This window comes from Gorilla gorilla, chromosome 4 (assembly GCF_029281585.2).
Source record: "Gorilla gorilla gorilla isolate KB3781 chromosome 4, NHGRI_mGorGor1-v2.1_pri, whole genome shotgun sequence".
Classification (NCBI taxonomy): Eukaryota; Metazoa; Chordata; class Mammalia; order Primates; family Hominidae; genus Gorilla; species Gorilla gorilla.
In genome coordinates, this window is record NC_073228.2 from 64,684,039 (window position 1) to 64,705,747 (window position 21,709).

The 21,709-nt window shown below is 50.2% G+C and overlaps 2 protein-coding genes across 8 annotated transcripts in view; one reads left to right on the top strand and one right to left on the bottom strand.

Moving 5' to 3' along the window:
* On the top strand, positions 1 to 11,916 carry SLC46A1 (solute carrier family 46 member 1). 4 transcript variants are annotated; one of them, XM_055388687.2, is made up of 6 exons: positions 1 to 114; positions 574 to 684; positions 1,102 to 1,954; positions 4,252 to 4,335; positions 5,808 to 5,964; positions 6,861 to 11,916. In XM_055388687.2, exons 2-6 carry the CDS (start codon positions 679 to 681, stop codon positions 6,916 to 6,918), a joined length of 1,158 nt encoding a protein of 385 aa, XP_055244662.2. In that variant the 5' UTR covers positions 1 to 114; positions 574 to 678; the 3' UTR covers positions 6,919 to 11,916. The 4 variants fall into 4 exon arrangements, with proteins under 4 accessions (XP_055244662.2, XP_004042100.3, XP_004042101.3 ...); XM_004042052.5 differs by lacking the exon at positions 1 to 114 and having other exon boundaries at positions 346 to 684; XM_004042053.5 differs by lacking the exons at positions 1 to 114; positions 4,252 to 4,335 and having other exon boundaries at positions 349 to 684.
* The window catches only part of SARM1 (sterile alpha and TIR motif containing 1), a 26,218-nt gene continuing 12,917 nt past the window's right edge, over positions 8,409 to 21,709 (bottom strand). The window contains exons 5-9 of one of the 4 annotated variants that reach the window (XM_063706568.1): positions 21,371 to 21,606; positions 18,351 to 18,453; positions 18,088 to 18,277; positions 10,548 to 10,662; positions 8,409 to 10,410 (exon numbers count right to left, since the gene is read on the bottom strand). In XM_063706568.1, coding sequence (XP_063562638.1) covers positions 10,226 to 10,410; positions 10,548 to 10,662; positions 18,088 to 18,277; positions 18,351 to 18,453; positions 21,371 to 21,606 — 829 coding nt within the window. In that variant the 3' untranslated portion in view covers positions 8,409 to 10,225. Of the gene's footprint in view, positions 10,411 to 10,540; positions 10,663 to 18,083; positions 18,278 to 18,350; positions 18,454 to 21,370; positions 21,607 to 21,709 lie in introns of those variants that run through there. The other 3 variants (XM_004042049.5, XM_063706569.1, XM_063706570.1) reach the window with 3 other exon arrangements.

Sequence of the window (21,709 nt, forward strand, 5' to 3'; positions counted from 1 at the left end):
TACCCGATGACCTCGTTTCCTCAGCGGTAGATAGCGATGGTTAATATTGGCTAGCCTGTAGAGTTATCGGGAGACCAACGCACAAAAAGGGTTTAAGACCGTGCCCAGCACATAGTAAGTGGTCAATACATGTTAATTGTTGATATTCTTGTTATTTGTGATGTGTCTGGGCCGGGAGGGAGGGTTGCAGGGCGGTGTCTACGCACACTTTACAGGTGAGGTCATCCCGCGGGCTGGGGGTGCCGGGCCCCTCGCTGGCCCACGCCCAGCCAGGTGCACCCGCGGCGAGAGTCCGGTGGCCTCAGGTCACAGGCCCCTCCCCGCCGGACATTTAAGGAGGGACGCCGGGCGCAGGCGCAGACAGCGCAAGCCCCACGCCACGCGTCGCTGGTCCCAGGCAGCGAGTCGCTCGCGCGCCCCGCCGCCCGCCTGGCGACAGCTCCGCCGCGCACGCACATGGAGGGGAGCGCGAGCCCCCCGGAAAAGCCCCGCGCCCGCCCTGCGGCTGCCGTGCTGTGCCGGGGCCCGGTAGAGCCGCTGGTCTTCCTGGCCAACTTTGCCTTGGTCCTGCAGGGCCCGCTCACCACGCAGTATCTGTGGCACCGCTTCAGCGCCGACCTCGGCTACAATGGCACCCGCCAAAGGGGGGGCTGCAGCAACCGCAGCGCGGACCCCACCATGCAGGTAGCGGGGCGGCGAGGAGCCTGGCAGGTGGAGGGCCCTGGGCTGGAGCGTGGGGGCAGCGGAGGGGCGGGGCCTGCGTAATGGTAGTGGCGGGTAACTGGAGGGAGGGTGCATTTTGGATGGTGGGCGGGACCAGAGCAAAGGGGCCTGACCGAGAACCTCAGCGGGTGGGATGCGAAAAGCTGAGCTGAAGTCTGGCCTTGCAGGTTAACAAAAGGGGGGGAAAGGAAAGGGAATGGGGCCTTGGTCCATGTCCTTCCCCCTCTCCACTGGCAGATTTTGAAAGCTGTGCTAAGATTCTCTGAGGTTTAGGGCTCCAAAGGAAGTCCTCATCCCTGTAGCTCCCGGGATGGCGAGGATTTGGGGATTGTGCAACCCAGAGTGAGGAACCGCACCCTGGTCATTGTGCCCCTACAGGAAGTGGAGACCCTTACCTCCCACTGGACCCTCTACATGAACGTGGGCGGCTTCCTGGTGGGGCTCTTCTCGTCCACCCTGCTGGGAGCTTGGAGCGACAGTGTGGGCCGCCGCCCGCTGCTAGTGCTGGCCTCGCTGGGCCTGCTGCTCCAGGCCCTAGTGTCCGTTTTTGTGGTGCAGCTGCAGCTCCACGTCGGCTACTTCGTGCTGGGTCGCATCCTTTGTGCCCTCCTCGGCGACTTCGGTGGCCTTCTGGCTGCTAGCTTTGCGTCCGTGGCAGATGTCAGCTCCAGCCGCAGCCGCACCTTCCGGATGGCCATGCTGGAAGCCAGCATCGGGGTGGCTGGGATGCTGGCAAGCCTCCTCGGGGGCCACTGGCTCCGGGCCCAGGGTTATGCCAACCCCTTCTGGCTGGCCTTGGCCTTGCTGATAGCCATGACTCTCTATGCAGCTTTCTGCTTTGGTGAGACCTTAAAGGAGCCAAAGTCCACCCGGCTCTTCACGTTCCGTCACCACCGATCCATTGTCCAACTCTATGTGGCTCCCGCCCCAGAGAAGTCCAGGAAACATTTAGCCCTCTACTCACTGGCCATCTTCGTGGTGATCACTGTGCACTTTGGGGCCCAGGACATCTTAACCCTTTATGAACTAAGCACACCCCTCTGCTGGGACTCCAAACTAATCGGCTATGGTTCTGCAGCTCAGCATCTCCCCTACCTCACCAGCCTGCTAGCCCTGAAGCTCCTGCAGTACTGCCTGGCCGATGCCTGGGTGGCTGAGATCGGCCTGGCCTTCAACATCCTGGGGATGGTGGTCTTTGCCTTTGCCACCATCACGCCTCTCATGTTCACAGGTAAAGTGTGTGGGCTCAGGGACAGCTTGTCCCAGAGGCACTGGGTAAGAACTGGGGGCCGGCCACTCGCTGCCCCCAGATGTGGTTCATTCCTGTGTCTTTGGAAACATAGTTATGCCCCCAGCCTGCAATGGAGAACAGACAACTAAGAAATCCCTCAAAAATGCCATCTTTGATACATGGAAAATATAGACCTTCAGTAGCTAAAGTAATTAACCCACTGTTATCAACCATTAATATTGTTAGTAATATAGAGCAAAAGACAAAAGTGTGGCTCATACACTAATTGCTTTACCCCTTGGCCTCCCACAGCCTATTCATATGTTCTTAAACAAAGTCCATGCCATTAATGCCTTGGTACTCACTTCTCTGATAAGAATCACAGGACCTACCTCAAATACCCTTAGTCAGCTTCTTTGGGTTTTTTAAAAACCAGTCTTCTCGGACCACAGATATGAAATTCCTGCTTCAGTTCCTCTTCTCCTCTTTCTCCTTCTCCTTTCCCTCCTCACTTCCTCCCCTTCTTTTTTTGATGGGAGAGGGTCAACAGGCCAGTAAATGAGGAAGTTAACTTTTTAAAATTTTTATTTGATTGATGTATTTAGAGACAGGGTCTCGCTTTGTCACCCAGGCTAGAGTGCAGTGGCACGATCATGGCTCACTGCAGCCTCATCCCCCGGGCCCAGGTGATCCTCCCACCTTGGCCTCTCTAGTAGCTGGGACCACTGGTGCACATTACCACACCTTGCTAATTTTTGTATTTTTTATAGAGATGGGGTCCTCACCATTTTGCCCAGTCCTGGTCTCTAACTCCTGAGCTCAAGGATCTGCCTGCCTCAGCCTCCCAAAGTGTTGGGATTACAGGCATGAGCCACCGTGCCCGGCTTTAGTTAACTTTTTTTAAAGGGACAGATTTATTTTGATAGAGCCCTAAAATGTGCTGTGTATAGTCAACAATACAATAATCACAGATTTCTTAACTCAACTGCTTGTCTGACAATTAAGCAGAAGGGAACCTTTCCCTCCTGCTGATGGCCCTGGGGGATGCAGAGATGATAAAGATGCTGTCATTGCTCTGGGTCGGGGGGAGGTCTCAACAGAGTGGGATTTGAGGGGCCTGACACTGCTAGGGTCCCTGGATGCCTCATCGTATACCTTCTTTGGAGGATCCACTGTCCTGTAGGAGTTTGCAGTTTTTCTGAGGAGTCAGCAGTCGCACAGGGAGAGAAATGGTTATGAAGAAAACAGGAAGCCTGTAAGTAACTGAATGCAAAGGGAAAAGGAACTCCCATTTGCTGTGTCCCTATGCCATGCTCTTCATAGATGTTACCTTTTTACCTCATGTATTAGTTCCCTGAGATTTCTGTAATGACATACCACAAACTTGGGGGCTTAACACAACAGAAACATATTCTCTCACAGTTCTGGAGGCCAGAAGTCCAAAGTCAGTACCACCGGGCTGAATGGAAGCGGTCTGCAGGCAGTGCTCCCTTGCAAGCCTCCAGGAGAGAACGTGTTTCTCATTTCTTCCAGCTTCTGGGGCTGCTGGCATTCCTTGGCTTGGGGCGGCCATCACCAGTCTCTGCCTCTGTGCTCACATTGCCTCTCCTCCTCTTTGTGCCTTCTCCATTCTGTCGGTGCCAAATCTCCGTCTGCTTTCCTCTTATAAAGATGTGTGTGACGGCATTTAGGGCCCAACCTGCTAATCCAGGATAACCTGCTCTCTCAGGAGGCTTAACTGCACACCTGCATAGACTCATTTTTGAAATAAGGTAGTATTTACAGGTTCCAGGGCTATGAATCTGATGCCATTGGGCACCATTATTCAGCCTCCTATGCCTCAGAACCATCCTGTGATGAAGGCCTTATTATCTTCCTCATACAGGGAGTCAGGATCAGAGAGGTTAAGTACCCCAGGCCACACAGATAATATGTAATGGCATCAGGTTTTGAACTCAGGGCTGACTCCAAAGCCCATGCTCGTTTTCTGTGCCCTGCCATATCCCTACTAAGTGCCAAGTGGGTGGGTGATGCCTGCTGTGACCACAAGAGGTTCAAACAAGAAAGCAATCAATGGGAATTAGCATTCATTCATGAGAGCTGGCAGGTGGCCAAGCCCAGACAAGGGCAGTCTCCATTCCTCCTTGACTACTGTCTTCCCACCCTCACCATCAAGGAAGTTCTTCCTGGGTCTAACCTAAGCCCCACATGGGGTATGGATAGGAGCTCTGCTGCCTTTCCCTTGGACGCCCCTCTCCCCAGCCCCATTTTCCTGATGAGTGTTTGTTTCTCCACAGGATATGGGTTGCTTTTCCTGTCATTAGTCATCACACCTGTCATCCGGGCTAAACTCTCCAAGCTGGTGAGAGAGACAGAGCAGGGTGAGTGTCAGAACCCACCTGTGTCTGGTTCCTCATGTCCAGTGCTGTCCGAAATGGGCTGATGGGCAGCCATGGCTGGGGGAACAGCTTGCCTTCCCCCCTCTCACCCTGGAGAAGTAAGTGGCCAAGACAAACACATTTCTGTGAAATTGCCCACAATGGGCAGAGGATCATGCCGCCTTGGATTTTCAAACCGCAGAGTTGGGATTTGCAGTCAGCAGAGCACAATTATGTTCTTTCTGGATAACCAGAGCAGAGGATTTACTCTCTGCAGACCTCAGCTTTTCCGTCTGTAAGATGGGTGTGATGATGCCAGAGTTCCCTGTTTCTCTGGGGTCAGCGTGTACAAGCCCAGAAGTGAACAACCTTGTGACATGGGTTTCATTTTCCACAGTTGACAGATAAAGAAACAGAGACCCAGGGGGTTACATTGGCTCACCCAAGGTTACTCAGTAAATGGTGGAGCTAGGATGCAAACCCACGTCTGTGTTTAAAAGCAGCTGGTCTCAGGATCTGGGTTTTAGTCCGAGCCCTGCCACAGGCCTGTTTCTTCATCTGTGATGTGGGTGGTTTGCTTTTGATGACATCACAGGCCCCTCTAGATGTGACAGAATTTAATCTCAACTTCTGTTGGGTTGTTGCACATTTTGTAAACTGTGGGTTCTCCTGGTATATCTATAAAGAACAGCTTCTCCAGCCTCTGGGTCTTTATGCCCCAGTCTGGAAACATTCATCTTTCTCCATCTGTCCTGGAATGAGGATCTGATGATGACAGAGACTCTGGTGCCATACAGAGCCCACTGTGGGTTCTGGTGTCCCCAGAATCCATGTGTCTTCATTCATTCACCTAAACTTTTTTTCCCAGCACTTTCTCTGTGCCCAGAGATGTCAAGAGAAACACGAGAAAAGAACAGCGCTTACTAACTAGCTACTTCCAGGGGACCAGGCCCAGTGATGGGTGATTTCCATGTGAATTTAATGTTGCTCACAATCTAGGAAATAGGTATTATCCTTATTTAGCAGAAGGAGGAACAGGAACCCAAAGGATAAGAAGCTATTCAGTGGTGACACAGCTATGAATATTGGAACTGATCAGACCAGCAGTTAATCCCAAACAGGAGATGATTCCAAAGAGGATAAACCAGAAAAAAGCCATTTCCATCAAGCTTTCATCAGACAATATCACATGTACTTTTTTTTTTCTTTTATGTGCTGGGTTCTGTCAGATCACGTGTACTTTTAATGTGGATTTAATAGCAGCCATTTGTTTAGTAGCCCCTCTGTGCCAGCTACTGTCCACATATGACCTTACTGAATCCTTGTCACAGTACATGATGTAGCAGGATTTACTAGTGAGGAAGGGGAGACATAGGTTAAGTGACTACTCCCGGTCACACAGCTGCGAGGTGGTGGTGCCAGAGTTGGAATATGGCCCTTTCGGACTCCAGAGTATGGTATTTATTTCTTCACAGGTGCTCTCTTTTCTGCTGTGGCCTGTGTGAATAGCCTGGCCATGCTGACGGCCTCCGGCATCTTCAACTCACTCTACCCAGCCACTCTGAACTTTATGAAGGGGTTCCCCTTCCTCCTGGGAGCTGGCCTCCTGCTCATCCCGGCCGTTCTGATTGGGTAATGCAGGGCCCTGAACCCATGCTCATAATGGAGCCCTTTCTCTTAAAAGTTTCCTCTTCTCCTCCCAACCAGAAATGGCAGCTTCATTCCTGGAATCCTTACCCTCTGGGTGTCTTGTCCCAGGTTGCCCCTCTCCTTGCAGATGGCTGCCTAATCCTCCAGGAGCCATTTTCCAAGGGCGAGATGGCGAGCTAGGTGGAGGAAGGATCAGGCTAACATTGCTGCTTGGCAAGGCTGTGTTCTCTCTCCCAGTTCCCCTATTTCCCTCCATTCCCATTTTATAGATGCAACTATGGCAGCAGAACTGTGTTAAAGGGAAGGTCAGGAAGCTTTGTCAGCTAGTTGTGGCTGGGCCACAGGCTAGCTTGACCCGCTGACTTTTTCCTGTAGGATATTAAGAATTATATTTCATGGCCGGGCGTGGAGGCTCCTGCCTGTAATCCCGATCCTGTGGGAGGCTGAGGCAGGAGGACCACTTGAGCCCGGGAATTCAAGATCAGCCTGGGCAACATAGCAAGACCTTGTCTGTATAAAAAATTTAAAAAATCACCCAGGCATGGTGGTATGCACCGGTAGTCCCAGCTACTAAGGAGGCTGAGGCAGGAGGATCACTTGAGCCCAGGAGTTCAAGGGTATAGTGAGCTATGATTATGTCACTGCCCTCCAGCCTGGACAACAGAGCAAGACCCTGTCTCTTAAAAAAAAAAAAGTTATTTTCCAGAGCCATGTCCCTGGATATTGTCCTCCAGCTCTCAGCTTCTCAGCTTGGGGAAGGAGGAGGTTCAGGAGAGCTACCTGGACCAGCCCACCCCAGTAAATCCTGTGTCACTTCTCCAGACAGGCCTTGAGGGTTCCCCACATGAAATCCAAACTCTCTCTCTGGTCTCTCACAGGATGCTGGAAAAGGCTGATCCTCACCCCGAGTTCCAGCAGTTTCCCCAGAGCCCCTGATCTGCCTGGATCAGAAGACAGAGGGCAAGAGGAGCAAAGTGAACACCAAGCAACTGGAGGTCTGCAGCTGGAAGCCCAGCCCACAGCAGGACAAGCAACTCTTGTCTAAGGGCAGTGCTCTCTTTAGACGAGGTAGTCAAGAGAGACCAAGGCACCACCCCATCCACAGCTGACCCAAACTCTGTCTAGGATCTAGAATCATAACCCACACAGGCCCACTGCAGGACAGGTGGCAGAAGAGCTATTTGGGACAGGAGTCAGTTCTCCCTTTCTGCCATCCATCACTTATAACCCCACAGGCCAGAGGAGAGGTCCTGAGAGAGGTGACACTTCAGGGACCAGAGGCAGCACGAGGGCTGGCATCTCTCCTTCCAGCCCAAACTGCACAGCTCCAACCAGGTTCCCAACACGTGTAGCAGTCATCAGCCACTCCTTAACAATGAATGTGGTACCTGATTAGTGCCAGCCTTGGGAAGGAGGGAGGGAGGTAAGAGGGGCTTGGTGATCTCTGGAGGAAGAGTGTTGCCTTTGCTGTGGTTGGGGAATCGATCCTTGGCTATGGCCTACCCACTCCCTGGGCTGAAGAGTGCCAATCATTATAAATCAGCTTCAGCAAACTGAAACAAACCTTCTGGTGCCTTGGGCTTTGGGGCCCTCTGTTTTCCTGCTCCCGGTCTGCCTGCCATACGTTAGACAACAGAAGCTGCTGGGCTGGGCAGGAGCCCTGAGCTGCCTGGTGGATTGGTACCAAGTGGGGCCAGCCAGGGCTTCTACTGACTCGCTGTGCAACCTTGAGCAAGCCCCACTAGGAACGGCTAGATCAGCAATGCCCCAAATTGTTGAATCGTGGTGATCACATTTGGATGGACAAGTTAGGAAACTTAGCTGATTCTCTGAGATACTTCCCACTTCCTCATACATTCTACAATGAGATGCCTCTCTTCATGGGCCTGGGGAAAGGATGAATGAGTGTGGCTGGACTTTTGACCTTTAATGTCCCTGAGCAGTTCTTGGCCCTTGGGGAGAAGTGGGGGGAGGATCTGGCTGACTCAGCCCCAACCGAGGGGTAGCAGCTGCAGCCCAGCCAAGCAGAACACCCTGGCCCTACAGACCTGTGTCTGAGCAGGCTTTGGAGGAAAGGCCACTTCTGAGTCCTCTGTCTCAGGAGAAGCCAGGCCTAGGTGCTTGACCTGGTGATCTGAGCTGTGTTTGTCCTAGTATGGGTGGCAGTCACCTCTGAACACACTGGCCTTGGCTTAGGGGAGGCTTGTGACTTCAGCTGTTCCAGCTGGGGCTGGATGCTGGACTCTGATTCCCCCAGAGAGACAGAAGATTGGGCAGAGGTCAACCAGAAGGCCACACAGGGCAGTGGACAACAGTGGAGGGTATACCAAATAGAAATAAAACGCAGGAAACCTCTCTGAATACTGCCCATGGGGACCTCAGGAGGGAGTGGGACTGATCGGAGACAAAGAGCCAGAAATCATCCCCTGGAGATACTCAGACACTGTATTGTTATTGACGCTGTCCTGTGAGGGCAGTGTCCAGGCTGCCCTGCTTGTCGTATCCATGCCCTGGCTCTGGCCCCGGTGAGCACTTGTGCTGCATGAGGAAAGGAGGATCAGGTGGGGTCAAAACCAAAGCATCGAGGCTGGCACTGGCTAAGACAGACTCTGGCAGGGAGGGGAGTGGAAGGAAGGAGCCCCAAACCTGGAGTGAGACCTTTGACTTTCTGATGATGTGGCCAAGAACTAGGAGTCACCTGGCCAGCACAGCCAAGAGTGGGGCTGGGGGCGCAGCCAGCTTTAAGGTGTCAACACCTGGCCATTGCGGGGAAAGAGCCTTCAGCAGCCTAGAGCCTGGGTTTATTGGAGGGTGCTTTCTTACCCTCTGAACCCAGTGGAGGAGGGGGCAACGGGATATTCCTGCTCTGTATGGCCTCTGGGTCAGCTTTTTGTTGCAAAATCCTATCCCCTGCTGCTAGATTCTTTGAAGCAAGGGAGAAGCAATAGCTCAGCCTCAGAATGATTCTCAGGAAAGCAATTCCACTGCCAGTGGACTGGGTGCCAGGAGGCCTAGGTCTGGATCTGGGGCTGCCACTAATGACAGGAAACTGGGCTTATCCTCAACCTTTCTGAGCCTCAGTGTCATTATCTGTAAAATGGGGATGATAATACCAGGTAGAGTTGCTCTGATGACTGGAGACCATGGAGTGGAGTGTTTGGGAAATGGCAAAGATTTGTGAGGGCTTCGTGCTTTAGAGATTTGCTACCCTTAACCACCAGCATCAGCTCACCTGGGAATCTGTAAGAAATGCAGAGTCCTAGGCCCCACCCCAGATCTCCTGATTTTAACAACATTCCCAGGTGACCTGGATGCATGTTAAAGTTGGAGAAGCTGCCCTAAGTGACAACCCTTTGCCTTTTCAGGACTTTGCCTCTTTCCACAGAGCTGCAGGTTCTGTCTAGGCTGCTTTTACTGCCATGGGGGCTGCCTGGTCCCTGAGCAAGCAGTGGGTAGCCCTGGATGGCTGAGGGGCTGGGGAAGCCAGCTGGGCCAGACCAGGAAGGAGCCTGAGGCACAGCACCAAGGCATGGGGTAGGGTGGGCTTTGAGGCACGGCCTCCCCATGCCCAGACCCAGGCCCAAACAGGAGGCTCCTGTGCACCAGCAAGTGCAGCAAAGCTGGCTGCAGTGACAAGGAAGTCAGAGGGAGGGCTGGTTTGCCTCAACCCTCGCCCTGGATGTGGCAAAAGATACCACACCGAAGGAAGCTGTAGGGGATCTGGGACTTAGTCAGGCTAGCTAAGGGCACTGAGTGATTACAGGGCAAGGCCACAGAGCGGCAGGAAGTTGTAAGTGCAGAGGCCAGGCACAGTCTGAGTGGAGAGCCATGATGGCACTCATCCCTGGCTGGCTCCTGGGCCCAGGCCCTTGCTCAGAATACAGTGCCCAGGCCCGCCTGGGCATTGCCTTAATTCCTGTCTGAGGCTGCCTTCCTTCATCCTCCTCAAGCTGACTGCTATCAGAGCAGGAGAAGGGAATGCAGAACCACCCCCACCCCAACTCCAGTGTCTCCAGAACTGAGCAGGGACCCTCCCCATGACGGAGACAGACAACCCAATGGCAGGGCCTGGGGGAGTTCTAACCTCCCGCGCCCAAGCCTGCCTTCCCTTCCCTCTCCAGATACTGAGGACAGTGGGCTGGAGGTGGGCCACAAGGGCGGGGGACAGGGAGAGGGAGAGCCATTTCCTAAGAAGAGCCCAGGTTGTCTCAGCCCAGGGAGGCCGGTTTCAGGAGCTGCTCCTTCAGAAAGGACGATGGAAATAGAAGTCACAGCAGGGCTGGGGAACTGGGGACTGGTTAGGTTGGACCCATGGGTGCAGCACCCTCCAAACTGGTGTCAGAGCCTGCAGATGAGTCCCGGGAGGAGCGGCCCTGCAGGAAGCGGATGATCTTCTCAATGGTGGCCTCCTGGTATTCGTGGGACCACCTGTGGGCACAGGAGCCAATGTGGTTCAGACAGCTGGGCAGAGGGAGCTGCTAGTCAGCTGTTTGCCCACACTCTGCCTGTCATGGTGATTTGTACCCTACCCCCCTGGTCCCAGGGCCCTGGGGCTCACTTGATACCGTTGAAAGTAAGCACAGCCTGCATGTCCTCAGGCAGGACCTGGGGCTCAGGCCACTCGAAGCCATCAATGATGGGCACAATGTTCTTGCCGCAGCTTAAAGCAGTCACAATCTCCTGGAGAAAGAAAGGAAAGGAAGAAGATACCCTTGTACCTATCTAGGGACCCTTGTAGCCAGGCAGGTGCTGGGAGGGCCACTGGCCCGAGGCTGGGCCCAGGGCAGGACACCAGTCCTGATGTCCACCTTGATGTCTACCTTAACCCTTGTAGTATAATAAAAAATAAATATTTTTCCTTTGCCCAGAGTTCCTGGCACAGAGCTGCTAAAACCCTTGGAATCTCTTGAGTGATGAGTGTCTTTGTATGCTAAAGAGATGATTCCCCACTGGGGGCCTGGGGGGTGCTATGGGGGTAGCCTAGATAGTTTCAGGAAGAGGGCTGGTCACCAGGGAGACCAGGGCATGATTAGAGGATTGGAACTTTCAGCCCCACCTCCCAGCCTCCAGAGAGGTGCTGGAGATTGAATTCAATCACCAATGGCCAATGATTTAATCAATCATGTCTACATGATGGAACCTCCATAAAAACCCCTAAACAAGGGGTTTTGAAGAGCCTCCAGGTTGATAAACGGGTGTAGGTGCTGGGAAGGTGGTAGAAGGCATGGCATCCACACCTCCACCCTCCATACGTAGAGATCCTATGTATCTCTTCCATTTGGCTATTCTTGAGCTGTGTCCTTTATAACTGTGAAATTAAATAATTCAGCTGGGCATGGTGGGTCACGCCTGTAATCCCAACACTTTGGGAGGCTGAGGCAGGAGGATCACTTGAGCCCAGGATTTTGAGATTAATAATATTATTATTATTATTCAAGCTTTGTTAAATCAAACCTAAAGCTCTTGGAACTTTAAGTTATTCTGAGCCTTGACAGGAATTGGTCTCTGCAGCCTGAGTCATGGGCATGCAGCTGCAACTTCCACCTGCTTTTTTTTTTCTGTAATTACTTAGGAAGACCAAATGGCACCAGAGATAAGACTCCCTTAGATCCCCACTCAGATCACCACCCTTTCTCAGGGGGTAATAAAGTCATCTTCCTTGGAATGTAGCAATCTATAACCAATCAAAGCACTGTAACATATGCACTGGTCTTGTATGGAAAATGCTGTAATCCTGCTAAAATTCCTCTCTCTTTGCCTGTGGCAGTGAAACCTTAACTTCTCCAGTTTGGAATGCTCACCCCATTCCTTTGGAGTCAATGCTTACTGGGTGGCTATTCTCAAACTTTGCACTCAAAGAAACTCTATACTTAGTCTTATTTTCTGAATCTCATTATTTAAGGTTGACATAATAAACAACTAATAGTAAGTAAAGTGCTTTCCTGAGTTCTGTGAGTCATTCTAGCAAATTGAACCTTGGGGTGTCATGGGCACCCCCGAATTTGTAGCCAAATCAAACAGAAATGTAGTAGCCTGGGGACCTGGGCTTCGTGACTGACATTTCAGAATTGAATTGAATTGTGGGATACCCAGTTGGTGTTGGCAAGCTGGAGAATTAGTGGTGAGTGTGGGAAAAACCCCAAACAATTTGGTGTCAGAAGAAAAACATCACACTCCTGCATACAGGTTGATCCGTCATGCACCCTGCCAATTGTACTCCTTACTTATTTCTCAAATCCACCATTTTTCCCTACCTCCACCCCACTACCACCCTCTTCCAATCCCCATTATCTTTAAGCCCCCACCAGGTCTTTCCTCATCCACCCTTGTCTTCTCTAATTCACTCTCCACATTGCCCTTTCATGTAGCTAATATTTGCAAAATGCACATCTGACAAATTAGGTCCTGTCATCCCCTACTTAAAATTCTTCAAGACTTTGCATGGTCTTAGAATAAGGTCCAAACTCCTTCATGTGGCCTGTGAGACCCTATGTGGTTGGCCACAGTCCACTTCTCAAACTCTACCCCTGCCCTGTCCTCCCAGACACACAAAATAAGCTTCCTTGTCCTTCCCCCTTGATAATGCCCATTCATTTTTCTGATCTGAGCTCAATCAACTCTTACACAGGGCAGTTGTCTCCCACTGCCCTGACCAAGTCAGTTCCCCTATTATAGGCTCTGCAGAACATATTATAGTTGCAAATTTTAATTAATTAATGGGTAAATTACTCAGTATTTGTCTTCTCTGCCAGACATGAGGAGGGATCATATCTATTTTTCACTGATCTTATATCTCAGCATCTTTCACAAAGCCCTTATAGTTAGCCCTTGCTAAATATTTAATGGATGGATGAATGAATGAATGAGAAGACATAGCACAGCAGTTAGGGCTGCACTCTGGAATCATCAAATCGGGGTTCGCATTGAGTCTCTGACACAGGCTCTACGACCTGAGGCAAAAATAATAGGTTCTCAAAGTCTCTGTTTTCTCTTTTCTTTCTTTCTTTTTTTTTTTTGGCGGGGGGCAGGGGAACAGGATCTCACTTTTTGCCCAGGCTGGAGGGCAGTGGCACCATCAAGGCTCACTGCAGCCTCAACCTCCTGGGCTCAAGCCATCCTCCCACCTCAGCCTCCCAAGTAGCTGGGACCACAGGCGTGTGCCACCATGTCCGGCTAATTTTTTGTATTTTTTAGTAGAGATGGGGTTTCACCATGTTGCCCAGGCTGGTCTCAAACTCCCGGCCTCAAGTGATCCTCCCACCTTAGCATCCCAAAGTGTTGGGATCACAGGCCTGCACTACCACACTCGTTCCTCTGTTTTCTAATATATAAAGCAGGATTAATGATAGTCCCTGTCTTCAGGATTGTTCCATGGAATAAGCGCAACATTCCATGGCAAGTAATTAGAACAGTGCTTTGCATGCAGTGTATGCTTAATACGTAATAGGTGTTATTATTTCCTCTTCTGTAAAGTGGGGATAATAAAACCTACCTCAAAGCGTTGTTCTGAGGAATTATTTGCTAGTAATCGGGTTCCATTAAGTGCTTATTGAATGTTTTTCTTCCTCTCAAGAGGGAACCAAAGGGATTTTACTTTTTTGAGTGCAGTTCACTTGTGGTTTTCCATATTGATTACCCACTAATGTGGCTTCAGGGAAAGGAGTTTTAAAACCAGAGGCAATTAAGCACCAGAAACAACCAAAGAGGGATGACGGAGCCTCTGGGGCCGGTCCAAGACAAAGGCTCCTCCCACCTCTTTGCCATCTGCTGGGACGACAAGGGGTGCCAGGCATTCTTGGGAAGTGGAGCCTTCCTGGGGAAAGAATATGCGTAACTTCGTCCTTGACTGGCTTCCTGGGGAGCCGCTCCATTTTACAGATGGAGAGAAAAAAGCCCAGAGAGGAAGGGATTTCCTCCTAAGCCACACACACGCCCAGCCCACGAGGGGCCGGTCCTCTGACTCAAGCCTCGAGAGTCCAAGTCCAGGCTGTTTCAGCCAAGCCCTGCTGCCTTTCTGCTGAGCATTGGAATGAATCCTGAGCCTGCAGCAACTTATTTGGAAATTTTTAGACATTTGTTTCATCCAGAATTATACAAAACCAAAGACAGTACAAATTATTCATCACACAGATTCAGAGGCTGGCCAAGAAAGGGATAATGGAGGCAGTGTGTGGTGGCTCATGCCTGTAATCCCAGCGCTTTGGGAGGCCAAGGCGGGAGGATCACGAGGTCAGGAGATCGAGACCATCTTGGCCAAGATGGTGAAACCCCGTCTCTACTAAAATATATATATATAAATTAGCTGGATATGGTGGCGTGTGCCTGTAGTCCCAGCTACTCAGGAGGCTGAGGCAGGGGAACCACTTGAACCCGGGAGGCGGAGGTTGCAGTGAGCCGACCAAGATCTCGCCACTGCACTCCAACCTGGTGATAGAGCAAGACTGTGCCTCAAAAAAAAAAAAATAAATAAATAAATAAATAAATAAAATAAAATAAAATAAAATAAAATAAAATAAAATAAATAAAAGAAAGGGATAATGGTTTGTTCAGGATCACCTAGCTGGTTGAGAACGAAAACAATTAGAGTCAAGTCCTCTGGCTGGGCACGGTGGCTCATGCCTCTAATCCCAGAACTTTGGGGAGCCGAGGCAGGCACTGAACTCCAGGCTTGAGCTCAGGAGTTCGAGACCAGCCTGGGTGACACAGCGAAACCCTATCTCTACTGGAAAAAAAAAAAAAAAAAAAAAAAGGAGTCAAGTCCTCTAACCTGGTAAATCTACTAGATATGTATGGCTCTCCCAGGCATGGCATCTCAGCTTCATCAGTATCACTTGTCTGCTTAATCATTGATTCAATTGTTCTATAAACTCCTCTACAGCCTCAGCCTCTCTCTCTCTCTCTCTCTTTTTTTTTTTTTTGGTGCAATTGCATACAGCCTCCTTTATACCATGCATGGTTTTAGGCACCAGGGACACAGATGAATGAGGCAAGGTCTGAAGTCTCATGGAGCTCACAGACACTCTTTTCTTTCTCTCAAAAGGCTGCCTGCCACATGCTCTGGGTTATCAGCCATGTTCTTCCTGGATGCTCAACTGCCCCAGTGCCCCTCCCCAAACCAGGCCTAGTACTCAGCCCCTCCTACATGGCCTCTGGGGCTTGACTCCAAACTCCATGTGGACTGCATTCCAGTGTCAGAGCCTTCATCCTAAGACCCACTGCCCTGGCATCTTCTCCTTCATGGGCTCCTTGATTTCCAGTGCTTTAAGCACAGGTCTTCTCCTGCCTTTAGACACTCCTTTACCTGGTTTCCATAGTTCTTATCCAGCCAGTGGTGTGCTGGTAACTTTATAATAACTAGCTATTCATGGGGGAAGAAAACCCAACCAGCTAATCAACCAAACAAACAAAACTTTGATTTGTAGTGGTTGCCAATTTCCTTGGTGTAAATACTCCCACCATGGCTGATGTCAAGCTACCAACATGACATCACTGGATGTGGAGTTGTGAAGAGATACAATCATCTCTGGTGTCAACCGAATCCAGCCCTACCCCATCACCTCCCCTCACACCCCCTCAGAGCTGTGCCATAGAATGCAGTGTGGATCTTGGGAAAGTGATGAGCTTTGGAGTCAGACAGATGGAATTTGAAGCCTAGCTTTTCTGATTTCTACACTAGTAGTGCAGCCAGGGGAACATTATTCTACTTTTCTGGGCCTCAGTTTCTTCATCTGTGATATGGAGAAAGCAGTACCAAGATGTATGTGGGCTTTCAGCACTGTTCTCCTCCCTACCTTTATTCCTTTGCTCATGCTGTTACCCTGGCCTGGGATGCCTTCTCTTCCACTTACCCAGATTCTTAAGATTCTTCTCAAGACCTGCTTCCTCCATGAAGTCTTCCCTGATTATTCCAGTCCTCTGAGGACTAAACTCTGATTTTTTTTTTTTTTATCTCGCCCAAATTCCTACCTAAGGAGCCTAGGGAGTCATGCCCTACAAACCATAAAGTCTTATCGGAGGAGGTTTTAATTTTAACCCTGTATAGCGTGGTCTGCTTTCTAACCTGACTCTAGCATAACATCACATAATAAGGGAGGAAATAAAAATATTTTAACCCCAAATATATTTCCCTGCCATATCTTGAAATTGCTCCACAAGTTTGTCTCTTGTGGGAAAAGGCCACATTCTATAGAGAATCCCCTTCCCCCCATTTTTTTCTTTTTCTTTCCAGACTCAGGAGATAATCAGCAAAGAGCCAGGCACCCTTTTAAGTCTGATAAGAAACATTTTATAACCTACTCCCTCTGAAGTCTGCCCTGAGAACTTCCTCTGCACAATAAAACTTGGTCTCCACAACCCTTTATCTTAACCTAAACATTTCCTTTCTATTGATCCCAGGTCTTCAGATAAACTCAACTAATTATCAACTGGAAACATTTAAAATTTACCTATAGCCTGGAAGCCCCTGCTTTGAGCTGTCCTGCCTTTCTGAACCAAACCAATGTACATCTTAAATGTATTGATTGATGTCTCGTGTCTCCCAAAAATGTATAAAATAAAACCAAACTGTGCCCTGATCACCTTGGGCACGTGTTCTCAGGGTCTCCTGAGGGCTGTGTCACAGGCCATGGTCGCTCATAGAGTCTGACTCTTTTCGTTGACACCTTGATGCTCTCTCCCTTCTCCAAACCCCTGTGGCAAGCAAGAGGTTTGCTTACCTGGCTCAGCATTTACACCAACTTGTATGCGATCTAGTCATTTTGAGACAGGGTCCCACTCTGTTGCCCAAGCTGGAGTGCAGTGGTGTGATCTCCGCCTTCTGGGCCCAAGCAATTCCCCTGCCTCAGTCTCCTGAGTAGCTGGGATTACAGGTGTGCGCCACCATGCCTGGCTAATTTTTGTATTTTTTTAGTAGAGACAAGGTTTCACCATGTTGCCCAGGCTGGTCTCGAACTCCTGACCTCAAGTGATCCTCCTGCCTCAGCCTCCCAAAGTGCTGGGATTACAGGTGTGAACCACTGTGCCCAGCCCCGTGGGCATATTCTTGTCTCTGAGCTGACTGCTTGTCTCATCCTGTCTCTTAGATGACTACTGCATCCCTCAGCCCCAACTCCAATTCCTACTGACCGATTAATGATTAATAACCTGAAGATGCAATACGGAGCTATCCATCAGTGCATTCTGTTAGTATTCAATAAGTTCCTACAATGCGTCAGGCACTGAAAATACAATGATGAATTAAACAGATATAGTAGTTATAATAATTATATTAATAATAATAATTGCTACCATTATTGAGCAGTTACTATGTGCCAGCCATTCTGCTAAGCACTTTACAAATTTTGGCTTTTTTAATCCTTATAACAATGTTCTAGGGAGTTAGATACTATTATTATACCCTCTTTCCAGAAATAAATATGAAGCTTATCGGGGTTAAGTAACTTGCCCAAGGCCAGAGCCAGGATTCAAACTCTCGGTTTTGAGCTCTCAACAACTATTCCATTCTGCCTGTCGCTATGCTCTCCTGTCTCTCATGGAATTTATTTTTCAAAGCATTTTTATGTCTCTCTGATCCTCACAACAGTTCTACAAGGTGAGTGGAACAGGTAAGTTACCCCATTTTGCAGATAAGAAAACTGAGGCTCACATCCTGGCTAACACGGTGAAACCCTGTCTCGACTAAAAATACAAAAAAATTAGCCAGGCGTGGTGGCGGGCACCTGTAGTCCCAGCTACTCGGGAGGCTGAGGGAGGATAATGGTGTGAACCCGGGAAGTGGAGCTTGCAGTGAGCCAAGATCACGCCACTGCACTCCAGCCTGAGTGACAGAGTGAGACTCTACTTCAAAAACAAAAAAAAAAAAAAAAAAGAAAAAGAAAAAGAAAAAGAAAACTGAGGCTCAGAGAGCCAAAGCCTAGTCTCTTGTCCCTTGTGGTTTGCTAAAGTCCTATTACAGTCAGAGCTGTGGTTCCTGACTTCCAGCTGGGCCAAGGAGGTGCTTCAGGGCTAAGTGTGCTGGGATGTGCAGACAAGAAGGAATAGAAGACGACTCTATCTTCTGGACCACAGGCCAATGCTGGGACCGCAGAAGCATAGGCGGGCACCTACCTTATGCACCCAATCCTTGCAGTCATGGTCTTGCATGCACTTGTCCAGTGCTCCAGGTGATAGCACCAACACAAAGTTGCGGGCACCCATGACACTCTGGATGAGTTTGTCCTCGAACTTGCCTGCTTCCAGCTTCTCCACATCAATGAAGACACTGAAGCCATGCAGCTGCAGGTGCACCTTCAGGAGACTGAAAGTAAGTCCTGTGTCAGTGCCACAGCCTTGTCCCCATGCCCCGTCGCTGCCCGCCCGCCCCTCCTCACCTGGCCAGCTGGGAACCTGAGTTCCGGCGGTAGCTGATGAAGACATCTGGAGTGTCCCCACTGGGTTTGCCACCAGTACAGGGCAGCGGGGAGTGTAGCATTTCTGAAGTGGGCAATAGGCAGCATGGTGAGGGTGGCCCCTCCGCATCACTCACTGTCAGGTATATCATCCCTTGTGGACTTAGTCCCCAGTCCACCAAGCCCTCTCAGCCCAGCCTGGGAAAGGTGGCCTGCCCCAAAAAGGAGAAATGGGGCCTACAGGAGGAAGGTCATGTTATTGTTGGGTTCCTCTTAGGAGGCAGGCACTGTGTTCTGGGGACATTGATATGCATGCACTTCCAGCCCTGACCTCTCTCTGGAACTCCAGACCTGAACAGCCAGCTGCCCACAATCACTCCAAATTCAACACACCCCAAATCTCCCCCTCATTCCTTCTTCCCTATTTCCCACCAAAGCCAGACACCTGGGTATCAGCCTCAACTCCTGCCTCCCATTTAATTTATTCAACAAATACTTCCTAAGCGCTTGCTGTGTGCCAGGACTGTCTTCAGTGCTTGAGATTCAGCAGTGAGTAAAACAGACAGCACTCTGCTCCTCTGGAGCCACGCTCAGTGCTAAGCGCCAGGCACCGCATTCTGAGGATTCTACCTACTAAACATACTGGACTCCAGCCTCCGGGCCCTTCCCTGGCTCAGGTTTCCAATGCCGACCTCCTCAATGGCCTCCCCAAACCCAGCTAGAATTGCCCAGTCTAGGCCAGGGGCAGTGGCCCACACCTGTAATCCCAGCACTGTGGGGGGCCAAGGTGGGTGGATCACTTGAGGCCAGGAGTTCGAGACCAGCCTGGCCAATATGGTGAAACCCTGTCTTTACAAAAAATTATCCAGGCATGGTGGCACATGTCTGTAATCTAGCTACTTGGGAGGCTGAGGCACGAGAATCACTTGAACCCAGGAGGCAGAGGTTGCAGTGAGCCAAGAATGCACCACCACACTCTAGCCTGGGCGACAGAGTGAGACTCTGACTAAAAAAAAAAAAGAAAAGAAAAGAAAAGAAAAGAAAAGAAAAGAAAAGAATTGCCCAGTGTAGTCCATTTACCACAGCTACCAGAACATCTTTCTAAAATCCAAATCTGAGCATGTCATTCCTCCCACTTAAAAACTATGCATGGCTCCCTACTCACTATACAAACTATTTTTTGTAAGCTATTTTTGCCCTAGGATTTTCCTGTTGTTTAAAAATGAAATCTTGCGCTGGGTGCTGTGGCCCACGCCCGTAATCTCAACACTTTGGGAGGCTAAGTTGGGAAGACTGCTTGAGGCCAGGAGTTTGAGAACAGCCTGGGCAAGATAGTGAAACCCTGTCTCTACAAAAAATACAAAAATTAGCTGGGTGTGGTGTTGCGCACCTGTGGTCCCAGCTACTTGGGAGGTGAGGTGGGAGAATCACTTGAGCCCGGGAGGTTGAGGCTTCAGTGGGTTGTGATTGCGCCACTGCATTCCAGCCTAGGTGACAGAATGAGACCTTGTCTCAAATTAATTAATTAAAATAAAAATGAAATCTTGAAGTTTTAATGGGAGCTGCAATGTAAAAATAATAAAAGCCAACCTGCTCTGGTTGAAGCATAAGAATGCAGCCAAAGCTCAGTCCCTTGTGTCTTGTGGGTGCTTAGTCTGTAATTGCTGAATGAAAGGATAAAATGAAAAGAATTCATCTTCTTATAATATTTAGACATAACCCTCATAGACAACATTTGTTTGTTTATGAAGCAGAAAGACAAGGGCTCAAGTCCCAGTTTTGCCATCTAATGACTTTTATGACCATGGGAAATGTATTTGAATTCTTTAAATGTTAGTTTCATTATCTTTAAAAGGAACACCCATGATGGAAATATTCTATATCTTTAATGATGATGGTGGGGGTGGGGGTAGGGGGTCACACAGATGTCTTTCAAAACTCCTCAAACTGATACTTTTTTTCTTTTTTGAGATAGGGTCTCACTCCTGCTGCCTAGGCTGGATGGAGTGTAGTGACCTGATCACAGTTCACTGCGGCCTTAACTTCCTGGGCTCAGGTGATCCTCCCACCTCAGCCTCCCAAGTAGCTGGGACTACAGGTATGCGCCACCACACCTAGCTAATTTTTTGTATTTTTTTGTGCTTTTAGTGGAGATGGGCTTTCACCATGTTTCCCAGGTTGGTCTCAAACTCCTGGACTTGAGCGATCCGCCTGCCTTGGCCTCTCAAAGTCCTAGAATTACAGGCATGAGCCACGGTGCCCGGCCCTCAAACTGGACGCTTACTCCTCTTTTTATTCTTTCAAGAGTTCTTTAAGGTTGATTTTAAAAACTGAACACTCATTGCATAGAATCAATATAGAGACTGATGGGATAATATCTTAAAAACCAAACAGAGTACCTTGTAATTGACAATAAAGATTAGCTAGGTAGTAAATTAGTAAGTAAAAATAAATTAGTAAATAAGGAGGGTGGCTAGAGGCCTAGAATTCACTCTAAACCACCTCTAGACCCAAATTTTGTAAGCTGTTGGCCAACAGGATAACACACATACGCACACCCTTCCCGCCTACACCCCACTGCATGGACTCTCCATAGGCCGCTGCCTCTGCCTGGGCTGCCCTTCCTGTTGCCACCCCTCCCCGCCAGTGCATCTCTCAAGACATGGTCAGGCATCCTGTCCTCTCTGAAATCTAGACCTGGGTGGATGGGGTGGGCTGGGCTTCCTCTGTGCTCCCACTGGAGACCTGGGTAGCTTCCTGCCGGGGCCGCTTGCCTGTTTAATACCCTCCTTCCTCCCACCGCCTACCCACCTCAGACTGGGAACTTCTTGAGGTAAAGTGCAACGTATTCATCTTTACATCCTCAGAGCCCAGTGTGACCCATGTTTGTGCTCAATCAATCCACGGTGAGGCTGGAAGGCTCCACCCCGTGTCTCCCCTCACCCTTCCAGGGCCGTGGCTGGGGCTGGGGCTGGGGCTGGGTCCCGGGTGAGCGGGCTGACCTCTGGCCGCCGTGAGGATGCGGGCGCGGTGCACGCCCAGGTGGATGCCGCAGTCTTCCAGCAGCTGCTGCTCAGACACGCGGTGCAGCAGGGAGCGGTCCAGGCCGCAGCTGACCAGGCCGTAGGTGTACTGGCGGAAGCGCGGGTCCAGGCTGCCCAGCCAGTCCGCCAGGTTGCTGCGGTCGCACGTAGAATAGTTGGCGAAGGTCTTGAGCTCCGTGAGCTCCCTAAAGAACCTGCACCCCACGGAGGAGAAGACGCTGAGGTCCAGACTTGGACGGGCTGCGGGCGGAGAGGGGGCTTATTTAGACCTAGCTGGGGTCCGGCGGGCAGGAGGCT